Genomic DNA, 24,817 nt, shown 5'->3' with positions numbered 1-24,817 from the left:
GCAGCTCTCTGTAATAGCCCAGCAAACCACTTTGTTCTAAATTAGTTATCCAAGTTTATCAAAGGATCAAATTAAGTCTTGCCAGCATATCTGCATCCATGAGAGAAAAAATGCTTTATAAATGCAGACTTCTTTTGGGGGCCAGGAAGGTTTACAATACAGGTCCTGACAGTGGCCCTGTTAAAAACTTAGCTGCACGTCTTTGACAAGATGATAATCTAATATACAGAAAGTGTTTTAGCCACATGCATCTCCCATTGATCACTTTTAACCAATGCTTATTGTAAAACTAATTCCATCATGTATGTTTAGCATATCTAACTTAGACCTACCCATGCTAAATGTTTAACTTTGGATCCAGTGGTGACTTAAGGTTAACTATGCTTCACATCACAATCCTTATCATGATAAGTGAAGTTGAGTCTCTTCCATTTCCTGCTGATTCTTCTCTGTAGTTTTAAACAAGAAGTTTAAGCATGTTTACATTTTTAGCAGCTCCTTCCAATTTAAAAAGTGACCACCACGTGATGCATTCCCTCTTTGGTTTATTACCCATCTGGCTGTCTGATACTGTTTAGCTATCCCAGTAAACTCAACCCACGAACTTGGCCTGAACCTCTCCCCATGACTGTTTACACTGCTCACTGATCAAACAGGATGAAAAGGTGGTGTTACATTTCTTTTGCAAAGTTGGGCTCCTAAACGTACTGACAGTAAAACTCCAACTGTCTACTCAAATGATACTGGATGTGGCTGGCTGCAAGTTCTTTTCTATTGTAATCCAACCATCCATTTTGGCTTAGCTCAGTTCATTGCTCCATCTAGTGGGTAATTTGAGTACTGTCATATGCCATAGTTGGCTCGTGCTAATTTATAAGTGACTGCCCTAAGTACTCCCTATGCCTTATGTATATTATATGGTTAAATCTGTATTTTAGATATATTTTTAACACCCCCTCCCCCACAGATTCTTCAAATTTCTGCCATATTGGATGAAGAAGCAGAGATGGATGAACAATTCCTGGTTACTTTGTATGACCCTGCTGGAGGTGCTAGACTGGGAGAGAGAGTACAAAACCTGATAACAATACTTCAAAATGAGGCACCACTGGGACTTTTTAGCATCTTCCCAATAGAAAACAGGTCAGAAAATACTGCATATATTCTTATCAACCAATATGAGTTATTGCAGTTTTGGTACCTAGCAAATAGTTGCTTGGTAGTACAGAACTTGAAAATTGCTAAAAATTAAACATTTAGTTGAAGTTTTTTATCTTGCACTTATCAGGACAATTTGCAAGAATATCAATTTTAAGGGAAAGCAACATATATTCTGAATGAGAAGAGAATATTGACTGGCGGCAATTGGACTTTGATTGGTAGAGGATGGGGAATGCCAAGGAGAATGCAGCAGATAGTTGTTGACTGACAGTTAACTACAAATGATTGTTTAAATTTTAAACTTTAAGTTTTAAATTGCTCAAGGCATTGCCCTATGAAATGAACCACAGTGTTAGTGTCTATATAACCAGAGTCTATTAGTGTAACTTGCAATTATTAACTATGTTAATTGAGAATGGAATGTTGGTAGATGGTTTTACTTTCAAGTATATTTATCATAATCTAATGGCTATTGTTTGAAAGTGTTTTTACTTACTAATATGTGCTTGTTTGTGATTTAATTTTCCTGGACTATGAAGTCAATTCATCAAAGATTTAAAAAAAATACAGTTTGCAATTCTAAAATAAGATTTAATATGTCGAGTAAAACCTAATCCACTTTTATTTGTTCATTGATATATCAGCATTATTAGCTCAGCAAGCATTATTGTCCATTTCAAATTGCCCAGGAGAAGGTAATAGTGAGCTACCTCTTCAACTGCTGCAATTTCTGGGGTGTGGATGCATCGTTAGAAAGAATGTTATAGGACTTTGGCCAAGCGATGTTTAAAGTTGATAAGTGGCAATACCTCATTGCCTTGAAGAAAATTGTGATTCACTGTGGTACGCTCTGATGTGCAGAATTTTAATTTCAGAAACATAAAGTAGCATGAAAATAGTTAGTGATTAAATAGAATATTTTAAATGCTATAACTGGCAAATTGAACTTAAGTTAATGTAGATCAGTCATGGTTGTCACCTTTTGGCTGATAATCACTGTTCATTTATCTCAATGACATAAACACAGCAATCATATGACAAGGATTGGTGACCCAATAATGAGAGTGACTTGTTCGAAGATAGGCTATATACAAATAGATTTGGTTAACTAAAATGCTTAAGTCATACCACTGACTGTTCCTGCTATTTGTGGATTGATTGCATGTTATGGGACTAATACATTGAGATAGCAGTGATTTGTAACAGTTTCAGATGTGTACCCTCTACATATCGCAGCATTCTTTTCTTTAGGCTAACGGTTTACTTTTAAAGACTCAAACCGTTTACATTAGAGCAGAAGAAAATTATAATGGCTCACAGATTCCCTCCCTGTGATCCATTGCAATCAAGTGGTGCAAGAGAACGCACCCTGGTCATCCTCGATGTTTTAAGTATTTTGAATCAACCTTTATGGAATTTTATGACATACCTACTGGGTGGGTGGGACCTTCTGCCCAAGAGGTAGGGGCACTACCACTGTGCCACAAGAGTCCATTACCTCAAATGTTTAATGCGTGGTAAAAACTTGACCACTCTACACTGTGGTGTGCAAACATCTGTTTTTAGTCACAATTTGTGGCACTGTCAACATATGACAAGAACCAGAGACCAAAACAGACACCATTGGGAGCCCTCCGCTTGGACCTAACATTGCAGTGCAGGACCAATAGATTGTGTGGCACCATCTGGAACATGCGTAGATGCCCATTCCTAATGTGCACTCCTCATCATATAGTGGAACTGATGCAGGATTACATGTCAGCAGGAGCATATGGACTAATTACCCCAGTAATGACTGATTAAAACGTCCAGGAATCCATGATGTATTGTTTGATAAGCATATTTCTTTACTCATATACTCATCCAGATGCCTTTTAAATGCTGTAATTGAACCAGCCTCTACCACTTCCCCTGGCAACACATTCCATACATGCAGTGTCCTCTGCATGAAAAAGTTGCCCCTTAGGTCCCTTTTATATCTTTCCCCTTTCACCCTAAACCTATGCTCTCTAGTTCTGTACTCCCCCACCCCAAGGAAAAGACCTTGTCTATTTATCCTATCCATGCCCCTCATGATTTTATAAACCTTTATAAGGTCACCCCTCGTCCTCTGACACTCCAGGGGAAACAGCCCCAGCCTATTCAGCCTCGCCCTATAGCTCAAATCCTCCAACCCTGGCAACATCCTTGTAACTCTTTTCTGAACCCTTTCAAATTTCAAACATCCTTCCAATGGGAGGGAGACCAGAATTGCACACAGTATTCCAAAAGTGGCCTAACCAATGTCCTGTACAGCAGCAACATGACCTCCTGACTCCCATACTCAATACAAACCTACCAGTAATAAGGTTTTAAGGTTTTGTTGTTATCAGGCTCTTAACTAGAAATTAGGCAAAAATAAGTTTCTCCACGGTAGGCTATTGCATAAAATACAGAAATATGAAATTGAGGTTGATTTAGCGGTTTGGATCAGAAATTGGCTAGCTGAAAGGGTGGTGGTTGATGGGAAATGTTCATCCTGGAGTCCAGTTACTAGTGGTGTACTGCAAGGATCTGTTTTGGGTCCACTGTTATTTGTAATTTTTATAAATGACTTGGATGAGGGCGTAGAAGGATGGGTTAGTAAATTTGCAGATGAAACTAAGGTCAGTGGAGTTGCGGACATTGCCGAAGGATGTTACAGGGGGACATAGATAAGCTGCAGAGCTGGGCTACAAGGTGGCAAATGGAGTTTAATGCAGAAAAGCGTGAGGTGATTCACTTTGGAAGGAGCAATAGGAATAAAGAGTACTGGGATAATGGTAAAATTCTTGGTAGCTTAGATGAGCAGAGAGATCTCAGTGTCCATGTGCGTAGATCCCCGAAGTTGCCACCCAAGTTGATAAAGTTGTTAAGAAAGCCTATGGTGTGGTAGCTTTTATTGGTAAAGGGATAGAGTTTTGGACCCACGAAGTCATGTTGCAGCTGTGCAGAACAGTGGTGCAGCTGCACTTGAAGTATTGCATATAGTCCTGGTCACTGCATTATAGGAAGGATGTAGAAGCTTTGGAAAGTGTTCAGAGGCGATTTGCTAGGATGTTGCCTGAAATGAAGGGAAGGACTTATGAGAAAAGGCTGAGTGACTTAATAGAGACATATCAGATGATCAGAGGGTTAGGTATGATGGACAGTGAGAGCCTTTTTCAACAGATGGTGATGGCTAGTACGAGGGGACATAGCTTTAAATTGAGGGGTGATAGATAAAGGGTAAATGTCAGAGATAGTTTCGTTATTCAGGGAGTAGTAGGGACTTGGAATTCTCTGCCTGCAACAGTTGTAGACTTGCCAAGTTTAAGGGCATTTAAATGGTCATTGGAGAAACATATTGTTGAAAATGGAATAATATAGGATAGATGGGCTTCAGATTGATTTCACAGGTCAGTGCAGCATTGAGGGCCGAAGGGCCTGTACTGTGCTGTAATGTTCTATGTTCTATATAATGTAGTTCATCTGATTGTTCCGTTAATTTAAGAAAATAGATGCTGAAAGTGACAGCAGAATTGTCGGGGAAATATAGTCTAAGAGCCATAACAGCTCAAGATTATTTTTATTAAATTGGTAATGGGATTATCAAGTCCCTTGACTAACCCCCTCAGTTGAAGCAACATCACACAGCACTAGGAAATGTATTTTCAACCAAATGTTTGAGAGTTCCAGCTTTAATTTTTTTCCCCCTTCAAATCAAAGGGCAACACTCCCCTTTTTTTACTGTTTTTTTTTACGCGCTTCTGTTTTAATCTCCTGTTTATTTTATTTTGCTTTTTTTTTTATTTAACCCCCACACTACCGCCTAACTGTGGTAGTGTTTATTTTTTCCCCAGCACCCATGGTGTGTGTGTGTGCAGGTGTGAGACACAGTGAGAGACACAAAGTGCACGAATCTTTATTCAATTTCCACCACCAGGAAGATAGGAAAACACCCGAGTGGCCAGTGACAAGCAGTGCCCTTCACATCAAAGGGCAATGCTGTGTGATCAAACAGTGAAGGGGAGGGCAGGGATTAAATCAAAATAGAGTTGGAGGGGAAAATAATGCACTCCACTCCCTGCGGCGCCCACCTCTCCCTTAACAACTCCAGGGTGTTGGTGGACACCGCATGCTCCTTCTCCAAGGACACCCGGGCTCTAACGTAACCGCGAAAGAGGGGCAAGTTCCAGCTTTAATAAATGTTAATTGGCAGTTCTTCATGTGTGAGCAACTGATCACCTTTCCAACGGAGTGCAGTTCCAAGTCATGAATGCATCAACTTCATGCCACAATGTGTTTTTTGGGGGGGATAAACCTTCATGCTCACAAAACTGAAAATTAGAATATTTTAAATGTTTGTTTTATTTAGGACTCGTTCAGTACATCTGGAAGAAAGTAATAGTACTTTGTACTTAATAGTATCTCGAAGTAATGGTTTGGAGAATAGAGTCACTGTGGAGTGGAAGACACAGTCTCGAACAGCACTTGGATTAAGTGAGTTGCATTTTTGAACCTAATCATGCAATGTTACACAAAAAATTTGCTATGAATGCTCAATATAATTCTAATGTAATAATTAAAGCTCCAAATTCATTGATTTAGTTGAAGTATGCAATGATATTGTACCATTGACAGAGAATTGATTTTATGTGATTGCGTAAAGAATTTGTACATTAGTAACATTTCTTAATTGCCAGTCTATGCTATTTTTATTTTTGTAACTTCTAAAATACTTTAATCCCCTTCAACATTATAAATCTTCCTACGTGAATTATCACTGATTGGGAAATGTGGATGCTAAAATGTTCCCTGTCTTTGACCATGTTGTTTCAGAACCAACTGCAGGGTAGGTTGTCTCATTTTGCTGAGCTACGTTCTAACGCTCAGTGAGAGGATAAATTGGGCCATGAATCCATTGCCCATCATCCTATTCTGTATAATTGTCGTTAATGTGCAGTTTGCAATAGAAGAATGATTTGTGTTCCCTCTTCTGTCTGCTCAAATGCTAATTTAGCAGCTCTATTTGTGTCCAGTTATATTTATCTTTAAGTCAGTTAGTTTGTTGTACAATTTGTTGTTTAGCATATTCTTGGCGTTGCTGTAAATTTGAAAAGAAGGTGGCAATCCAATTGTGGAGGACCATACCAAAATAAAAAAGGCAATTCGGGATGTCATGATTAACTGACATGAATCTTTGACATCAAAAGCTTGATGATTGCAAGTGAAGGAAAAGCTGAAGTAAGGAAAGTAGCTGAGAAAGATTGAAAAAGAAGAAATTGTGATTACCTGGATTTTTGAATCATAAAAAATGAAGTTGACCTTGCATGATAATGTAGAATGAGCACATAATTTATGTTTCACCAGATTTTTATTTACCTAAGCATAGAAAGAGGCCTTTTTGTCTGTGATGGATCTCCAGTGAACTTTCCCCAGTTGCATTTTCCTGACCATTCTCTACATGCTGTTGTAATTTAAAACTTTATTTTTGAACATTTAACTGTGTCTGTTTTTAAAAGTTGTTACAGATGTCCTTTGCACCAGTACTGCTGTTATGCCATGTCTGAAAATCTATGGGTGTCTGAAAATCTATGGGTGTAGTTATCTTTCGGATTAATCTAAATTTTAGTCTCTAAATTTTGTTTTTGTTATGATCTTATGTAATTATATTTATGACTTATAACTGTTAACTTCTTGGTTTTTATCAAAATTCACCTTAGTTTTGAGCATTCTGTTCAATCTCCTAAACAGGTACATTCTTTTTCTGTTTTTCTCACAGAAATTTTCTTTACACTTCCCTGTATTGAATATTTTCTGTCATCTGTCTGCTGTCATTTGCTTGTTTATTTGTTCACAGTATCATTTAAAGTCATTATTACAGTTAACTAAGTTTTTGGGTCATTGGCAAATTTTGATATTGTGTCCTCATATCCAAGCCCATTTGTCAATCTCCTGCAGATGGAAGAGCAAGTAAGAGCATGTTTAAAGTTCAATAGAAACATGGATCTTCAGTGGAGTATGGTGATGACAATATTTACAATATGGAGAAAGTCAAATGTAGGTCCAAGAGAGCAAACATTGGAGTGTGGTGATTAGATGGAAAGATGTAAAATTGCCTCACAGTGTGCCATTGTAGAAGCAGTTTGGGAGCCTTCTAACATAGTACTTTCATAGCCTGCTACCACAGGCTACTTCCAGTCGTACAGTTAGGCAGCATGTTGTGGCTTCCCCTGCACGTGCTGGAAAACTTCTGTGGATGCTATCTTGAGTCTAACAGGCAAAAGTGATGTCAGAATTCAAAGTTCAACCAACAGATATGCAGTGTACCTCTTTGCTGTCCTTCACTGTGCAAACAACATCCATGCAACTACAAGATGGATCCTCCATGAGCACTATTTGAAGTGCCATGCATGTAACTTGCAGACAGGATAATGTTTTGGAACATTTTCTAATTCCAAATGCCTGGAAGTATGCTGGGTATTCTTGGAGGTATTTGGTAATTTTGTGTGTTTCAGAGTGTTATATTCTCTCAATGGGAGAAAGTGATCTGTCCATTCATAGGTTTTGTAGGCATGGGGTTGTGGGGAAATAGGGTAGGTACATAGCACTGATATTACCTCTAGATCTGCAGGATGACAGAGAAGATGGAGCAGGGAACACTATCCCATTTGCCAGCTTAGAAAAAAAATGTCCTCCATGCTCTTTGACAGTGATTGGAGACTGTCTCCCATGTCAATAGCATCTCTTGTGGGTTTCGCTACCCATGCTTTTTTGTATGCTACCTCATCTAGGTCCACATCTTAATCTTATGTGGAAGTACTGTTACATCCCTGGTGGGAGGAGCCCACTGGAAATCAAACCCCATGATCTATATCAAAAGTGTAAATGTTTTTCTTATTCAATTACCAAAAATGCTCAATTTGTTTCATAGAATGTAGAACATAGAAAAGTACAGCACAGAACAGGCCCTTCGGCCCACGATGTTGTGCCAAGGATTATTCCTAATCTAAAAGAAAATAGCTTAACCTACGCACCCCTCAACTCACTGTTATCCATGTGCATGTCCAGCAGTCGCTTAAATGTCCCTAATGACTCTGCTTCCACCACCACCGCTGGCAACGCATTCCATGCATTCACAACTCTCTGCCTAAAGAACCTACCTCCTGATGTCTCCTCTATACCTTCCTCCTAATATCTTAAAACTTTGGCACCTCATGCCAGTCAATCCTGCCTTGAGGAAAGGTCTCTGACTATTGACTCTATCTATGCCTCTCATTACCTTATACACCCCGATCAGGTCACCTCTCTTCCTCCTCCTCTCCAGCAAGAAAAGTCCAAGCTTAGTTAACATCTTTTCGTAAGACAAGCCCTCCAGTCCAGGCATCATCCTGGTAAACCTTCATTGCACCCAAAGCCTCCATATCATTCCTATAATAGGGCAACCAAAACTGAACACAATATTCCAAGTGTGGTCTCACCAGGGTCTTGTAGAGCTGCAGCAAAACCTTGTGGTTCTTAAGCTTGATCCCCCTGTTAATGAAAGCCAAAACACCATATGCTTTCTTTACAACCCTATCCATTTGGGTGGCAACTTTGAGGGATCTATGCACTTGAACACCAATATCCTTCTGTTCCTCCACACTGCCAAGAATCCTGTCTCTAATCCCATATTCAGCATTCAAGTTCGACCTTCCAAAATACATTACTTTGCATTTATCCAGGTTGAACTCCCTCTGCCATTTTTCAGCCCAGCTCTGCATCCTGTCTATGTCGCACTGCAGCCTGCAATAGCCCTCGATACTATCAACGGCACCTCCAACCTTTGTGTCATCTGTAAATTTACTAACCCACCTCTCAACCGCCTCATCCAAGTAATTTATAAAAACTACAAAGAGCAGGGGCCCAAGAAGAGAGCCCTGCGGGACACCACTCACCACCGACCTCCAGGCAGAATACTTTCCATCTACAACCAGTGTTAGGCAACCCAGTACTGAATCCAGGCAGCCAAATCCCCCTGTATGCCATACCTCCTGACTTTATGAATGAGCCTACCATGGGGAACCTTATCAAATGCCTTTCAGAAGTCCATTTACACCACATCCAACACTCAACCTTTATTGACCTGTATTGTCACCTCCTCAAAAAACTCATAAGATTTGTGAGGTATGACCTGCCCCTCACAAAGCCATGCTGACTGCCTTTAATCACACTAAGCTTTTCCAAATAGTCATAAATCCTATCCTTCAGAATTCTTTCCAAAACCTTGTTGACTGAAGACGTAAGACTGACTGGTCTGTATTTGCCAGGGAATTCCCTATTACCTTTCTTGAAAAGAGGGACAACATTTGCCTCCTTCCAATCATCCGGTATGACTCCTGTGGAGCGTGAGGGGGCAAAGATCTTCGCCAGTGGCTTAGCAACGTCCTTTTTCGCTTCCCAGAACAGCCTGAGATAAATCTAGTCTGGTCCTGGGGACTTATCAATATTAATGTTTGCCAAAATTTCCAGAACATCAACTTCATCATCCTTGATCTCTTCAAGCCTGTTTTCCAGCTCCTCAAAGTTCTCATTCACAACAAGCCCCTTTCCTTTGTGAAAGCTGAAACGAAAAACTAATTTAGGGCTTCCCCTATCTGCTCAGACTCCACACACAAGTTCCCTCCGCTATCCCTGACTGGCCCTAACTTCTCCCTTTCATCACTTTTAATTAGAATAAAACGTTCACAAGATTTTTCAATAACTAAACTGGTTTATTACAAGCAAACCTATTCTTCAAATTGTCAAAATGTTTATCAATTAGGTTATAATGCAAATTCAATGATATCCTACATAATCTCACACACACACAATCATACACAGACAGGGCAAGACATTCATGATACAGCTTTGCAGAAAAATTATAAATGGAAGAATAGTGAAAACTGTGAATCAAGAGTACAAACTGAAAGGGGAGAATGAGGTAAGTTGTTGACAGTTTTTCTTACTTCTTGTCAGGTTGCTGCCAGTTTCAGAACGGTGAGAAATCTTTGAAATGCCTTCAGGTTCAGATGAGAAATGGTTAGGAAATTTGCTATTTGAAACTTGATCAGATAAATTTTTAAACTGCTTCACTGCTTTCTCTTCCAAGCATTGTCTCTTTCATCCTTACAAATGTATCAAGCAACAGTCCACATTTCCAAGGTGTGTACTGATAAAACACCTAACTGTCGAGAGAATGATGCAGCATAGATCCTTAGAAGTTTTCAGATATGTTTGGTCACCAATTAGAGCAATGAAAGTTACCTCTCTCTAATATTGGGCTGGACACTGCTTCCCAAAATCTCTTTTGCTTTCACAAGCAGCAAATGGTATATAGTCTCCGTTAACTGTTGTGGTTCTGTTCGCCGAGCTGGGAATTTGTGTTGCAGACGTTTCGTCCCAGCCAGGTGACATCCTCAGTGCTTGGGAGCCTCCTGTAAAGCGCTTCTGTGTTGTTTCCTCCGGCATTTATACTGGTTTGTCTCTGTGGCTTCCGGATGTCAGTTCCAGCTGTCCGCTGCAGTGGCACTTCACAGGAGGCTCCCAAGCGCTGAGGATGTCACCTCGACTGGGGACGAAACATCTGCAACACAAATTCCCAGCTCGGCGAACAGAACCACAACAACGAGCACCCGAGCTACAAATCTTCTCACAAACTTTGATCTCCTTTAACTTTTTTGACTTTGCTATTCTAAGCAAGCACATTATAAATCTTTGGAAACCCAGAGATGATTAAATGTTCATTCACCAGTTCTCATAATCTGTTAATATATGCATTCCCAAGAGTACTCATTGGCCGTCCAATGAGTTAGCAAGCAAACGACACAGGACCGTATGAATATTCATTGCATCAGGTCATACATGGAAGAGAAAACCCGCTGCTGATTATTATATACCACCATTCCACTGTCCTTGGATAGTTAATCAGTACTTTTTCAAGTTGAACACAACATGAGAGGAAGCACTGAGGGGTAGAAAGAACACTGAATGTACTTTGGATCATGACCTTCATTATCCCTCTCCAAGACCACTTGGCAGCACGAGTACTGAATGAGGTGTTCAAGTCCTAAAGGACATAGCTGCTAGACTGTGGGCTGCAGCAACTGGTGAGGAAACTATTAAGAGGGAAAATCATACCTGACCTTACTCTCAACACTCTGTCTGCTGCAGATATATTGGGCCATTCCAGTTTTCATAGGAACGACCATAACACAGTTCTTGGGGAGACAGATGATCAAAATTAGTGTTGATAGAGAACAGCAAACAGACACATTTATTTTCTGCAGATCTGCTAAGCGGGATGGAAGAGGGTTGTTTATTTATGGATGTAGGTGTCACTGGCTTGGCCAGTATCTATTGCTCATCTCTCATTATCCTGGGGAGGTTGGTGGTGAGCTACCTTCTCGAACCACTGCTTACCTTGGGATATAGTTTACCTTTACCTTTAGGTGTGCCCATGATGCTATTGTGAAGATGTTCCATGATTTTGATACATCGACAGTGAAGGATGGTGATAAAATTCCAAATTGAGATAAGGAGTGGCTTGGAGGAGAACTTGCACGAATTGGTGTTTCCATGTATTTAATGACCTTGTCCTTCTAGATTGCAGAGGTCATGGGTTTTGAAGGTGATGTCATAGGACCCCTGCTGAGTTACTGTAGTGTGTCTTGTATATGGTTCACACAGCTGCCATTGTGCATTGGCAATGAAGGGATTGAATATTGAAGGTAATAGATGGAATGCTGATCAAGCAAGCTGTTTTATCCTGGAAGATGTCAGGTTTCCTGAGTGTTTTCAGAGCTGGACTCATCCAAATAAGTGGAGAGTACTCTGTCAAGATTAGAGTGGTGCTGGAAAAGCACAGCAGGTCAGGCAGCATCAGAGGAGCAGGAAAATCGACGTTTCAGGCAGGAGGCCTTCATTCCTGATGAAGGGCTCCTGCCCGAAACATCGATTTTCCTGCTCCTTGGATGCTGCCTGACCTGCTCTGCTTTTCTAGCACCACTCTAATCTTGACTCTAATCTCCAGCATCTGCAGTCCTCACTTTCGCCTGGAGTACTCTGTCAGACTCCTGACTTGTTCCTTGTAGATGATGGACAATTACTGGGGAAGCAGGAGGTAAGTTACTTAATAGAGAATTCTTCACTTCAGACCTACTCTTGGAGGCACAGGCTGCAAGTTATTAATATGGCTGGTCCAGTTCCGTTCCTGGTAACCCCAGGATGTAATATCAAAGATATAGAAGAGAACTTTGATGGATGTGAATTGTGATTTTTGAAAGGACAGGAAATTGAAGTTTGTGTTCCTTTAAGGTAGGAAAGCTATGTTGTACTAATTAATATGTATAGTTAATTTGCTCATTAATATTAAAATTGCTATTATCCTTTTTTAGAGGGTGATATCGAATTGCTATCCACATTACAGAGTTTTCCTGAATTGTTTGGCCAAGCCTGGTGCTTTTTGACACTAAACAACAGCCTGTTTGGATTATTTCTTCGAACATCTGGAAGCAGCTCCAGTGCAGATATTTTGTCAACTCTTTATCAATGGCAGGGTATATTTGTTCCGGTGCAGGTAAGAATAAATTAAACATCCCTTTTATCTGCTGACTTGAATTTAAAATTCTAATCTTTTAATTCTTTTTGGTAATCTGTGTAATTACTGAGGAAGTGGTAATGTTATTGTTATTCTCCTAGAAATTCAAAACATGGAATCCCACAAGTTGCACAACCTTCATCAAAAATGATGTGTCCTACATAATCATTACTGACAGTGGAATAACAGGAATGAAAGCATCCAATAACAGCATTTACAGGTTTACTCTGCAATCCAAATTAACACTGGTATGATCCATATATTGCCCCATGTTTTTAATTTAGATGTGAATTAACAAGCTATTTTGCAATGTTAATAACAAAATATTGTCACAATCTGAGAAAGTACAATTGATAAGAAAAGTAAGATCATAAGAAAATGAATTTGATCATTTGGCTCATGGAGTCTGTTTTGCCATTCAGTAAGATGATGGCTGATGTGTTTATGATTTTGACATGACTTTCCTGCCTGTGCACCATTACCCTTAACCCCTCCACCCCTCATCAATCAAAAATCTGTCTAATTCAGTTTTTTGTCTATTCAATGACCCAGCCTCTTCTACTGACTGGGAAAGAGAATTCCACAGGCTAATGAACCTCAGAGAAAGGATTTCTCCTCAGCTGTATTTGCTGATGCCAATGCATGTGCACTGTAGGCTACTTTAATTTGTGCATATAAACTATTTTTGGGGATTGGGGGAACGGGGCCTGGTGCGCAGGGAGGGTGGGGTGGGGGAAACAGGGCACGATGCTCAGGAGAGATGGGAGGAAGATGCTGGGGGAGACCTTTCGACTTCCATATTTTCTCTCTATCTCTCAACCACAAACCCCCAGATTAGCATGTGTGGTTTCTTGCCATTGTGGGTGTCAACAAACACTGCATATTTTTAAACTGTTGCCATTAGTGGTAGATTTAACCCAAAAGTGGAGACATTTTCCCAATCTGTTGACTATTTAGCCCCTTTAGAATCATCCTGTTTCCTGTAAGTCAATGAATTTGGACCCCACTTCCTTGATGTTTCCTCATAAGACAAGCAGTTCTTCCCAGCAAACTATGTGCAGCATTCCAGATGTGGTTTCATTCATGTCCTGTAGAGCTGGAGCAAAACTTGCCTTCCTAATTGATTACTGTACTTGCATGATAGCTTATTGTGTATCATGTACAAGACCACCCAGAACCCTTTGTATTGTGCATTCTATTGTCTTTTCTTTTGTATTCTTCCTGCTGACATGGGGAATCTCTTACTTCCACGCATCATAAACCGAGAATCCCTGTAGTGTGGAAGCAGGCCCTTCGGCCCAACATGTTCACACCCACCCTCTGAAGAGTAACCCACCCAGACCCATTCCCCTATCCTATCACTCTACATTTACCCCGACTAATGCACCGAACCTACATATTCCTGAACACAATGGGCAATTTAGCACTGCCAGTTCACCTGACTTGCACATCTTTGGATTGTGGGTGGAAACTGGAGCACCCAGAGGAAACACATGCAGACACTGGGAGAATGTGCAAACTCCCCATAGAGGCTGTAATCGAACCCGGGTCTCTGGCGCTGTGAGGCAGCACTGAGCCACCATGCCACTGTGATGCCCCACCTGCCAACTTTGTGTCCACTCCCTTCTTTCCACAGAGTTTCTCTGAAGGCTATTGTTCATACATTTTTTGAGAACTTGTTTCCTCATCTTATCTTTGTTTTTACTTCTCTTGCAATTAAAAATCTTGATAATGTTTTCCAATCAGTAGGAAATAAAAGCAGTGTGTATCAGGCAGCAGAGTCACTATGACCAAATTTGCGCTAATAAAATAGTACAATTTCAAACCTAGTATATTTTATTTTATGTGATTGATACTCAGGTGATACGAAAAGCTTGAATAGTAAAACAAATGGATGCAATGTTGTTAGAATTCCAAAGTGTTGTCTTAATCTTGTCTTTGATTTTTCCCACAGATTCAGTCTTTAACTGTATCTGAAACCAGCGATGTGCAGCACTTTACATGGGACAACCAAGATTATTTGATAATTAGTAGTCAAGCAGACACTCAGGACAGTAATTCAAAGGTAAATTTTGAGATTCCATCAATTTCCTTACCATAATCTTGTATAAACTCATTTTCCAAATACCCTTTATTTACACAATAATAAAAATGGATAAGCAGCAGTTTAGAAAGCAGAAACTCAAGAAAGTGACCTATCAGATTTGTGCGTCCTGCATTTCAAACTGCAGATACTGACTTTCAACTTTCATATTTGTATTGGCGTTTTTAATAGCCTCAGTCATCAAAATGATGGACAGTATTCTATCAGAAAATAATTTCTGAAGCAAACAGTAGCCATGACAGCTTTCTGTTTATGACTGCTTATTAAGTTTACATAGGTTGGCCATAAAATTGTCATCAAAGTCTAATATTTAGGATATTATGATGGTGTTTGCAAGTTGTCTTCCTATTTAACTCTATCATAAACTCTGATGGACAATAAAGTGGAAAGAAGGATTCCCTCCCCACTACCAAACCACTTTTCACCAAATGAGTGTGACATTGTGCATTGCGCATTCAGTATCGAGTTGTGCCAACTATTCTAAATTCTATTATCCCCACTTTAAGGTTAACGCCTGTATATTCTTAGCAATTTGTGACTGTATTACCTAACTGGAAGTAACGAGATTTGTGATTGTTAATTGCTTGTAGCATTAACTAGCTAGTCATTTAGCTAGTTATAGTGTAAAAATATGATCAAGACACCCTTGAATATGCTTAGGGGAATTTTCTACATTACTGGGCCTGATTTTGAAATTGTGTGGCAAGTGGATCAAGTGTAATTGGGGAAGCATTAAAAAAAAGCAATAATTGTACCATAAGGTTTATGTTACCTTTGGAAAAGGACAAGGAGCAACTCAGTAACCATACTTGAATGGAAGCCAACTTTAACAGGTTATGAATGGATCTAGACTGGAATGATGTATTATAAGGGAAAACTGCATCTGAAATGGAAACAAAGACAGAATGCAGGAGCAGGTCTGGCAGTATCTGTGGAGAAGGAGACAGTTAACATTTTGAGTCTGGTATTTTTCAGAACTGATTTCAGATTTCAAGCATCTGCTTTATATTGCTTTTATTTGGATGCATCTGCAACTGTATTCTTTAAAGAAAGGTATACTTATTAAGTATAGTCATGGTATAATCCCAAGAAGTAGACATGATAAACAATCCAAAGCTGAATATAGAAGGGGAGGTAAGAAAGCAAATAAGAAAAGCAAGCGGAGGGGATGAGGTGAGACAGTCAGCTGGCATAAAGGGAACCCAAAAGCTTCAATAACAATATCAATAGTAAAAAGGGGTAAAAGGAGGAGTGAAGCTAATTGGAGACAGAAAATTGAATTACATATAGAAGCAAGAAGAGTGGCTGACTTATTGAGTAATTATTTTTAATCTGTCTTTATCAAAGAAGATGCTGTTTAGATTGTGGTGACAGAGGAGGCAGTTTAGACCTATGAAGGGTTCAGAATTGTTAAGGAGGTGGCATTGGACTGGCTGTCTGTACTTTAAAGGTGATAAGCTCACATTACCGAATGAATTTGAGGATAATAAGGAAATTGAGACTTGCAATTGCAGGAGCATTGGCCATAATTTTCAAGTCTTCGATAGACTGTTGGGTAGTGCCAGGCACTGCAGAACTACAGTTTGACAAAAGATTTTTTTTTTGGAAAGGGGCATCACTGGCTAGGTCAGCATTTATTGCCAGTCCCTAATTGCCCAGAGGGCAGATGAGAGTCAGTCACATTTCAGAGGGTTTGGAGACACACGTCTCCATGTTGGGGCCTCCATTTGCCGAGAGGCGCGAGGGAGGAGCAAAGGACTTCTAGGAAGGTGAATCTAACTGTTTAAAAGACTTACTTCAGGCGTTGGGACCTCCATTTGCCGAGAGGTGCGAGGGAGGAGCGAAGGACTTCTGGGAAGTTTTTCAGTGGGTGAGACTGGAACCTCCTAAGTGCCGATGGTTTGGATGGAGCTGTTTTTGTCAGGTGTGTTCAGGAGGGTTTCCTTACTCAGTATGTAGACAGACTGACGAAGGTAGAGGCCATTTTGGATTTGGTGCTCGGCAACGAGCCAGAACAGGTGTCAGATCTTGCGGTGGGAGAGCACTTTGGTGAAAGTGATGACAACTGCCTCACATTTAGCACAGCCTTGGAGAGTGAAAGGAGCAGTTACCGAAGGAAGATATTTAATTGGGGAAAAGGAAATTATGACACCATCAGACAGGAGTTGGGAAATACAGACTGGGAGCAATTGTTCCACAGAAAGGGCACAGCAGACATGTGGAGACTGTTTAAGGAGCAGTTGTTGCGAGTGATGCACACATTTGTTCCTCTGAGACAGGTAAAAGGGGGTAAGATTAAGGAACCTTGAATGACGAGAACAGAGGAACTTCTCATCAAAAGGAAGAAGGCAGCTTACGTAAGGTGGAGGAAGCAAGGATTTAGCACAGCTTTAGAGGATTACAGGCTTTTGCTAGAAAGGAGCTCAGAAATGGACTGAGGAGAGCCAGGAAGGGGCACGAAAACGGCTTGACAAGAAGGATTAGGGAGAACCCAAAGGTGTTTTACTCATAAGTGAGGAATAAGAGAATGATCAGGGAGAAGGTAGGACAGATCAGGGATAGCGGAGGGAACTTGTGCCTGGAGTCTGAGCAGATAGGGGAAACCCTAAATGAGCTTTTTGCTTTGGTTTTCACCAAGGAAAGGGAACTTGTTGTAAGTGAAAACTTGGAGGAGCTGAGATATAGTCTTGACCAGATCAAGATTGATGAAGTTGAAATTTTGGAAAACATTAAGACTGCTAAGTCCCCAGGGTCAGACCAGGTTTATCCTAGGCTGCTCTGGGAAACAAGAAAGGAGGTTGTTAAGCCACTGGTGAGGATATTTGCTTCCGCACTCTCCACAGGAGTCATACCAAAGGATTGGAAGGAGGCGAATGTTGTTCCTCCTTTCAAGAAGGATAATAGGGAAATCCCTGGCAATTACAGACCAGTCAGTCTTACGTCTGTGGTCAGCAAAGTTTTGGAAAGAATTCTGAGGGATTGGATTTTTGACTATTTGGCAAAGCATAGTATGATTAAAGGCAGTCAGCATGGCTTTGTGAGGGGCAGGTCATGGCTCACAAATCTTATTGAGTTCTTTGAGGAGGTGTCAAGACAGCTCGACAATGCTCAAGCAGTGGATATGGTGAATATGGACTTCAGCAAGGCATTTGATAGGATTACCCATGGTAGGCTCATTCATAATGTCAGGAAATATGGGATACAGGGAGATTTGACTATCTGGATTCAGAATTGGCTGGCTGACAGAAGGCAGAGAGTGGTTGTAGATGGAAAGTATTCTGCATGGAGGACAGTGTTGAGTAGGGTCCCACAGGGTTTGTTCTTGGGCCTCTGCTCTTTGTAGTTTTTATAAATGACTTGGATGAGGAGGTTGAGGGGTGGGTTAGTAAATTTGCAGATGACACAAAGGTTGGAGGTGTCGATAGTATAGAGGGCTACTGCAGGCTGCAGCGTGACATAGACAGGATGTAGAGCTGGGCTGAGAAATGGCAGCTGGAGTTCAACCTGGATAAATGTGAAGTGATGCATTTTGGAAGGTCGAACTCGAATGCTGAATATAGGATTAAAGACAGGAGGAACAGAGGGATCTGGGTGTGCAAGTACATAGATCCCTTAAAGTTGCCACCCAAGTGAATAGGATTGTTAAGAAAGTATATGGTGTTTTGGCTTTCATTAACAGGGGGATCAAGTTTAAGAGCTGCCAGGTTTTGCTGCAGCTCTACAAGTCCCTAGTGAGACCACACTTGGAATATTGTGTCCAGTTCTGATTGCCCTACTATAGGAAAGATACAGAGGCTTTGGAGAGGGTGCAAAGAAGGTTTACCAGGATGCTGCCTGGACTGGAGGGCTTGCCTTATGAAGAAAGGTTGAATAAGCTCAGACTTTTCTCTCTGGAGAGAAGGAGGAAGAGAGGAGACCTGATTAAGGTGTACAAAATAATGAGAGGAATAGATAACGTCAATAGCCAATGACTTTTCCCCAGGGCAGGATTGACTGGTATGAGAAGTCATAGTTTGAAGATATTAGGAGGAAGGTATAAAGGAGGCAGGTTCTTTACGCAGAGAGTTGAGAGTGCATGGTATACGTTTCCAGCTGTGGTGGTGGAAGCAGAGTCACTGGGGACATTTAACCTACTGCTGGGCATGTACATGGATAGCAGTGAGTTGAGGGGTGTGTAGGTTAAGTTACTATATTTTATACTAGAAGTAAATCTTGGCATAACATCGTGGGCCAAAGAGCCTGTTCTGTGCTGTACTTTTCCATGTGCTATGTTCTATGCAGGCCAGACCAAGTAAGGTTGGCAGTTTTTCTCCCTAAAGAACATTAGGGAACCAGATAGGTTTTTCTGACAATTGACAGTGGATTCATTAAACTCTTAATCCCAGGTTGTACCAGAATAGAATCCAGTTCCCCAGAACATTAATTGGGTCTCTTGGTTAATAATCAGATGATAATACCAATAGGCCATTGCCTCCCCGAAAGAAAAACTAATCTCAACAACTACAGGCCAGTCAATTTAACTTCAGTAACTGGGAAGATTTCAGAAACAATAAATTGACACAAATAATTTTTGAGGGGAAAATGCATTTTAATTAAGGAAAACCAGCATGCTTTGTTAAGCTGAAAACATTTTTCATGAGGTTATAGTGTTGATGAAAACTATTTTGTTGATATAATATACTTCCAAAAGGTATTTAATAAAGTGCAGCACAACTGACCTGGAGCAAAGTTCATGGAATAAAAGTGCCAGTAGCAATGTGAATATATAATTTGCTCAGTGACATGAAGCAAAGAGTAGTGGTGAATGGTTGTTCTTTGGACTCAAGGAAGGTTTATAATGGAGTTCCCTAGGAATCAGGACCCCAGCTTTTCCTGACATATAAAGGACCTAGACATTGATGTACAGGGCAGTTTGAAAATTTACATAAACTTGTAAATATTGTAAACCATAAAGCAGAATGTAATATTTCAATAGAGCTAGGACATATTGGTGAAATTGGGATTGGAGAGGACTGGTGATGGTGATGGGTGGCATTGGATAACTGGCGGACAAAATGCAATGCACGGAAGTGAAGTAATTCATTTTGTAGGATGAATGCTGAGAGACAGTATAAAATAAAGAGCATCCCTCTGAAGGAACGGCTCGAATAGAGGGACGTGTGTATATAATGGGTGTAAAGTATTGGTGGCAAGACACATTGAGAGAATGGTTAAAGAATCATAAATACACTAGCCGTTATTAATATGGGCCCAGAGTACAAGAGCAAGGTGACTATGTTAAACTATTGTGACAAACAGAATTTATTTTCCATTATCAGTGGGGACAGAGGGGGGTGGATGTTGCCTAAGTAGTGTGTTTTTTTCTTTATCGACAGAGTGTGTATCCCAATGAAATGATTACAGTAGCTTGCTTTTCGACATTTTAAAAATGAAGGTAATTTGCTCGTATCCCAAATTACGCACATGTCTGATCAAGCTGTAGTAGAAAGAAGAAGTTGGGAGGGTGAGAATGCAAAGTGGCTACAAAGGCATACAATCAGGTTAAGTGAATGGATAACTAATGTAGGGAAGCGTGAAGTTATTTACTTTCTTCTGAAGAATGGAAAAACAGAACATTCTTTAAAAGGTGTGAGATTTGTAAACATTGATGTTCAGAGAGAAAGTTATCATGCAGGTACCATACAGTATGCAATTAGACAAGCAAATGGCATGTTGGTTTTTCTTCCCAAGTGGATTTAAATGAAGGAATATAGGCGTCTTCTTATATTTATAACAAGGCTTTTGGTGATATCACATTTGGATCACTGTAAGGTTAGGCATTCCACATTTAAGGGAATATATTTACATTTGAGGCAGAACAATGAATGTTCACCAAATTAGTCCCAGGGCTGAGGGGATTATTTTATGATTAGACACTCACTAAATTGGATCTATATTTTCTGGTGTTTAGAAGAATGAGAGGCAATCTCTTTGAAACATACAAGATTGTGAAGGTGCTTCACAGGGTAGATGCTGAGAGATAATTTTTGTTGGTCAGAAAAACTAAAGCTTGGCAGTTCAGTCTCAGGATAAGGCACCAATTACTTAAGATTGAGATAGGAAATTTCTTCACTCAAAAGGTCAGGAAGCTTTGGAATTCTCTGTCCAAAGTGCTTTACAAGTAATTAAAAAGTTTTGTTGTGGGAAATGTGACAACAAAGTTCAACACACCACAATCATGCAAGGAGTAATGTTTAATGATAAGGTAATTTTGCCTGACAGATAAATATTGTCTCGAAGCTGCAGTGGCAGATAGCCACATAGGAAAGTGGTGTTATGATTATATTGGAGACGAGGATGGAATAAGACAGAGCTGGGTATTAAGACAGAGCTGGATGCAAGGTGTCCGGGAAAGATAGGGAATGAAAGAAATGCAGAGGGGAGGTGATATTGATTACAGAGATTACAGTGCTGAAGAAGGAATAGGATCTAGAGGGATGAACATCATTACTTGGAGTTAAGTGCTGCGAGACAAGTTATTGAGAGAGGGGGACAATAAAGGTGTATAGATTAATGAATTTAATCTGTAAGCACATTGAGTAAACCGGTCCTGTTAGAAGCACCCAAAATGAGATGAGGACAGCATTATCTGCGAGTTTTCATGAACTTCAAGTGTAGCCAGGTTCTCTGATGTTAGCACCATTATTTGCTGCACAGGTACTTAAGGATAGATCAACTGCTGACCTAGTTTAATGTTGTGGTGTGGTGGTAATGTCTCTACCCCTGAGCCAGATGGCCTGGGTTCAAGTCCCACCTGCTCCAGAGGTGCTTAATAAACATCTCTGAAAAGGTTCTGAAGAAAATGTCTATCACAAGCAAGGCCTGAAAGTAATTAAGGACATGATCAAACCAGAAATCAACACACTCTGATGTAGATTGGATTAGGAAATCGTCACTCAAACTCAAAAAAAGTGGTGAAATTTGTATCAGTCTTTTTAAAACTTGCATGATATTGTCACAGCTAAAGTTAAAAAATCTGTTTTGACAGTGACTTCCTACCACAATGTATAAATTGAACATTCTCTTAGGTCCAAAGTTAACATGCTATTTCAAATAATATATTCACAGATCTATAGATGGACTGGGCATTTGTTTATTCCACACCAAAACCTTCCTACCCATGGGGCCACTGGCCTCACTTTGTTTAATCGAGGAAATCATTTGTACTTGGCCGTTTCCCAGTCCAGCTACAATCAAGTATCTGTTTTCTATCAATGGAGTGATGACCAGTTCAAAAAGCTACAAAATTTGATGGTTCAAGGAGCAACGCATGTTAGCAGCATGACTGTTGGAGCTGATGTTTACTTTGTCTTTTGTAACACCACAATTGGCGGTCAGTGAATGGGTTTTTAATTTCAGTGATATATTTTTAAATTGACATTGCATTCAAAAGTAGTGCCACCAACATATATATGCATTTGTGTGGATTTTCTTTCATGTGGAGCCATGTTTTTGATATCAAGTTTGAGAAACAAAAAAGCTCACGTTCAGTGAATTTCTGATGGGTGTGCTCTGCATTAATATACTTATTAACTCAAGATATTGAGGGGGTGGGGGGTTGGAGGTTTGAAATCTGATGGTTATGGTATTGAAGTTGTATCCTGGAAGTTCAGTTCCAACGAGGTTGAAATTAAGGTTATTACTGAAAACCACTTGGTTACTCAACCAATATCCACCACTGAAATGAACCTGCCAACCCTTTCATCTCTAATGCAGTTCAGTGGAGAGGGGTAGAGAGAAGGATTTCAATGGCTGAAATGGTCATGTTTGGGCTCAGTGTGAGGTTGAACTGTTTTTATGAAAATCTGAATCCTTCCCACAGCATGCCCTTTCTGGTTTTAATGTGAGCAGGGGACGGTGAGCAGGAGGGATAGGATGGCAATTGAAATAATCATATAAGGCTATTTTCTTCACTTTTATCCACCATTTCCAATTTAAAGGGTAGAATGGAAACAGGGTAAGGATAGGTTGAGTAGGTAGGCCTTATAAACTTGGTAGTTTCTGGAAGATAAGGATTTCTGGATCCATGTGGTAAATGTCTTTTCATTTCGATCCAGCTTGATCCAGTATACCTATGTTGCCAAACTCCTGTGGTTGCATATTCCACCCTCACTCTAACTCTTTCAAGTTCCCCACACCATTGATGCCCCTGATCTCATGACCTAACCCCACATCCCCTGTAGCCTCAAATCCCAGTTAAAACACTGCTCCTGGGTGACATCGAGGCTTCCGTATGAACTACTATCCTCCCTACATCTGCCAGATCATAAACTTAAAACTCAACTCCACTCCCACCACTCCAAGCAACTGTCAAGACAAGATCCAAATCATTGCATCCATTTTGTAGAGTCTAGTGGCTGTGCAGCAGCTAAATTCAGATATTTGTGCAGATTCATGTTGATAATAGTGCTCTGGCAATACATGGTTGTGAGAAGGGTGTTTCACAGCCTTTGATCGGAGATATTGGTGGTCAGATATGACTTCATGTTTCTATTGCAGATTTGTTTTTGCCAAATTCTTTAGCTGTTCTTATTTGAATGAACCTTATTTTCTTTGAAATAGTTTGCTTTTTAAACTACAGCTTACTGACATCCCAGGAGGATACTGTTGTCATTAAACTTACTTGCTGAAAGGTTTTTATATTCTCTCTCACAGTCACTTTGGAATATAGCATATTACTTGTACACCAGTGCCTTAACTAAGTTTGCATTTATTACATTTCGCAGGCAACCACTCTTCTTGTCTGGTGTACATTTGGGAGACTGGTCAACTTGCTTTAAAACTGGTTCAGATGATTCCTGTTCAGACTGTGAGCAGTATCTTCCTTTTTATTCCTTCCTCAGACTTTGGTAAGACTTTAGACATGAACTCATCAAATAAGCAAATATGAAATTCTTTAAGAAAAATAAATGGTGCACAGAAAGATTTGAGAATAAGACATTATTGCATACAATGTATGTAATCAGATGGCAATACTAATGCAGAACTAAGTATTTGTGTTGGGCCTCAATACAAAGTTGATGGCATGTTGGCAGTCATGACCATTTAGGCTACTGTGGTATAGCTATCATGGTGTATTACTTTGATGCAGTACCTTTGGAAACATGATGTCAGAACTTTCTGAAGGAACAGCCAAAAGTATGGTTAATCAGACACTCATATGTATTAGTCATGCTATTGAGACTGCTTTTCCAGTTTATTTTGTGAAGAGAAACCTTCAATAGCTCTAATTCTCAAATCAGAGTACATAGACCCCTATGTGGAGATATGGATGTGTGCTTTCCAACACATAATTGCAGACCACCTCTTATTGAATCATAGATTGTAGAATGGTTACAGAACAGAAGTCCTCTCAGCCCATTGTGTCATGGTGGATGTTTGAAGGTTATGTTCCAGTCTAGTGCATCATAGTTTAGAATAGATCCACATTATCGCTAATTTTTGAAACTATATCTAGCACATACAAGTCTAGACCATTAATATAGGTAAAGAAAACAGTAGTCCCCATAATGGTCCCTGAAGAACCCTTTGTGAATTCTGATACTCCCCCTAGTGACTTCCAAACACCTCAGACAGAGGGATCCCCATTACTGGCACAAGTAGTGCAGTTAACGTAACTGCCCTGATAAAACAAAATGCATAATTGAATTGAATTGAATTTATTGTTACGTGTACCGAGACATAATAAAATAAAATAATAATTTAAAAATGTACAGCTGTTTGCAGAATGGTTTATGAAAGCTTAAAGTGGTTCAGAAATAATTTGAAAGATTTTATTGAGCTTTATTTGCTTAGATATTAAGGACCCCGTTGCCTTATTTGAAGGTCAGGGATTTTGTATACTGAAGTAGGTGGCCTTCGTGCAACCATCACACCCACTGCTGACTTTCTCCCCT

The 24,817-nt window shown here is 40.1% G+C and overlaps 1 protein-coding gene across 2 annotated transcripts in view; it reads left to right on the top strand.

The window, feature by feature from the left end:
• The window catches only part of adgrv1 (adhesion G protein-coupled receptor V1), a 571,861-nt gene that overhangs the window by 192,689 nt on the left and 354,355 nt on the right, over positions 1-24,817 (top strand). For both annotated transcript variants that reach the window (XM_043709113.2, XM_043709105.2), the window contains 7 exons: positions 968-1,143; positions 5,537-5,661; positions 12,576-12,757; positions 12,880-13,026; positions 14,733-14,843; positions 21,990-22,254; positions 23,648-23,770. In XM_043709113.2, coding sequence (XP_043565048.2) covers positions 968-1,143; positions 5,537-5,661; positions 12,576-12,757; positions 12,880-13,026; positions 14,733-14,843; positions 21,990-22,254; positions 23,648-23,770 — 1,129 coding nt within the window. The remainder of the gene's footprint in view (positions 1-967; positions 1,144-5,536; positions 5,662-12,575; positions 12,758-12,879; positions 13,027-14,732; positions 14,844-21,989; positions 22,255-23,647; positions 23,771-24,817) is intronic.

The sequence above is a fragment of the Chiloscyllium plagiosum genome, unplaced genomic scaffold, assembly GCF_037043375.1.
Source record: "Chiloscyllium plagiosum isolate Xiang-an unplaced genomic scaffold, Cpla_swu_hap1 HiC_scaffold_2, whole genome shotgun sequence".
Lineage (NCBI taxonomy): Eukaryota > Metazoa > Chordata > Chondrichthyes > Orectolobiformes > Hemiscylliidae > Chiloscyllium > Chiloscyllium plagiosum.
The sequence above is the reverse complement of the archived record's forward strand: the minus strand, read 5'-3'. Positions and strand labels throughout refer to the sequence as shown.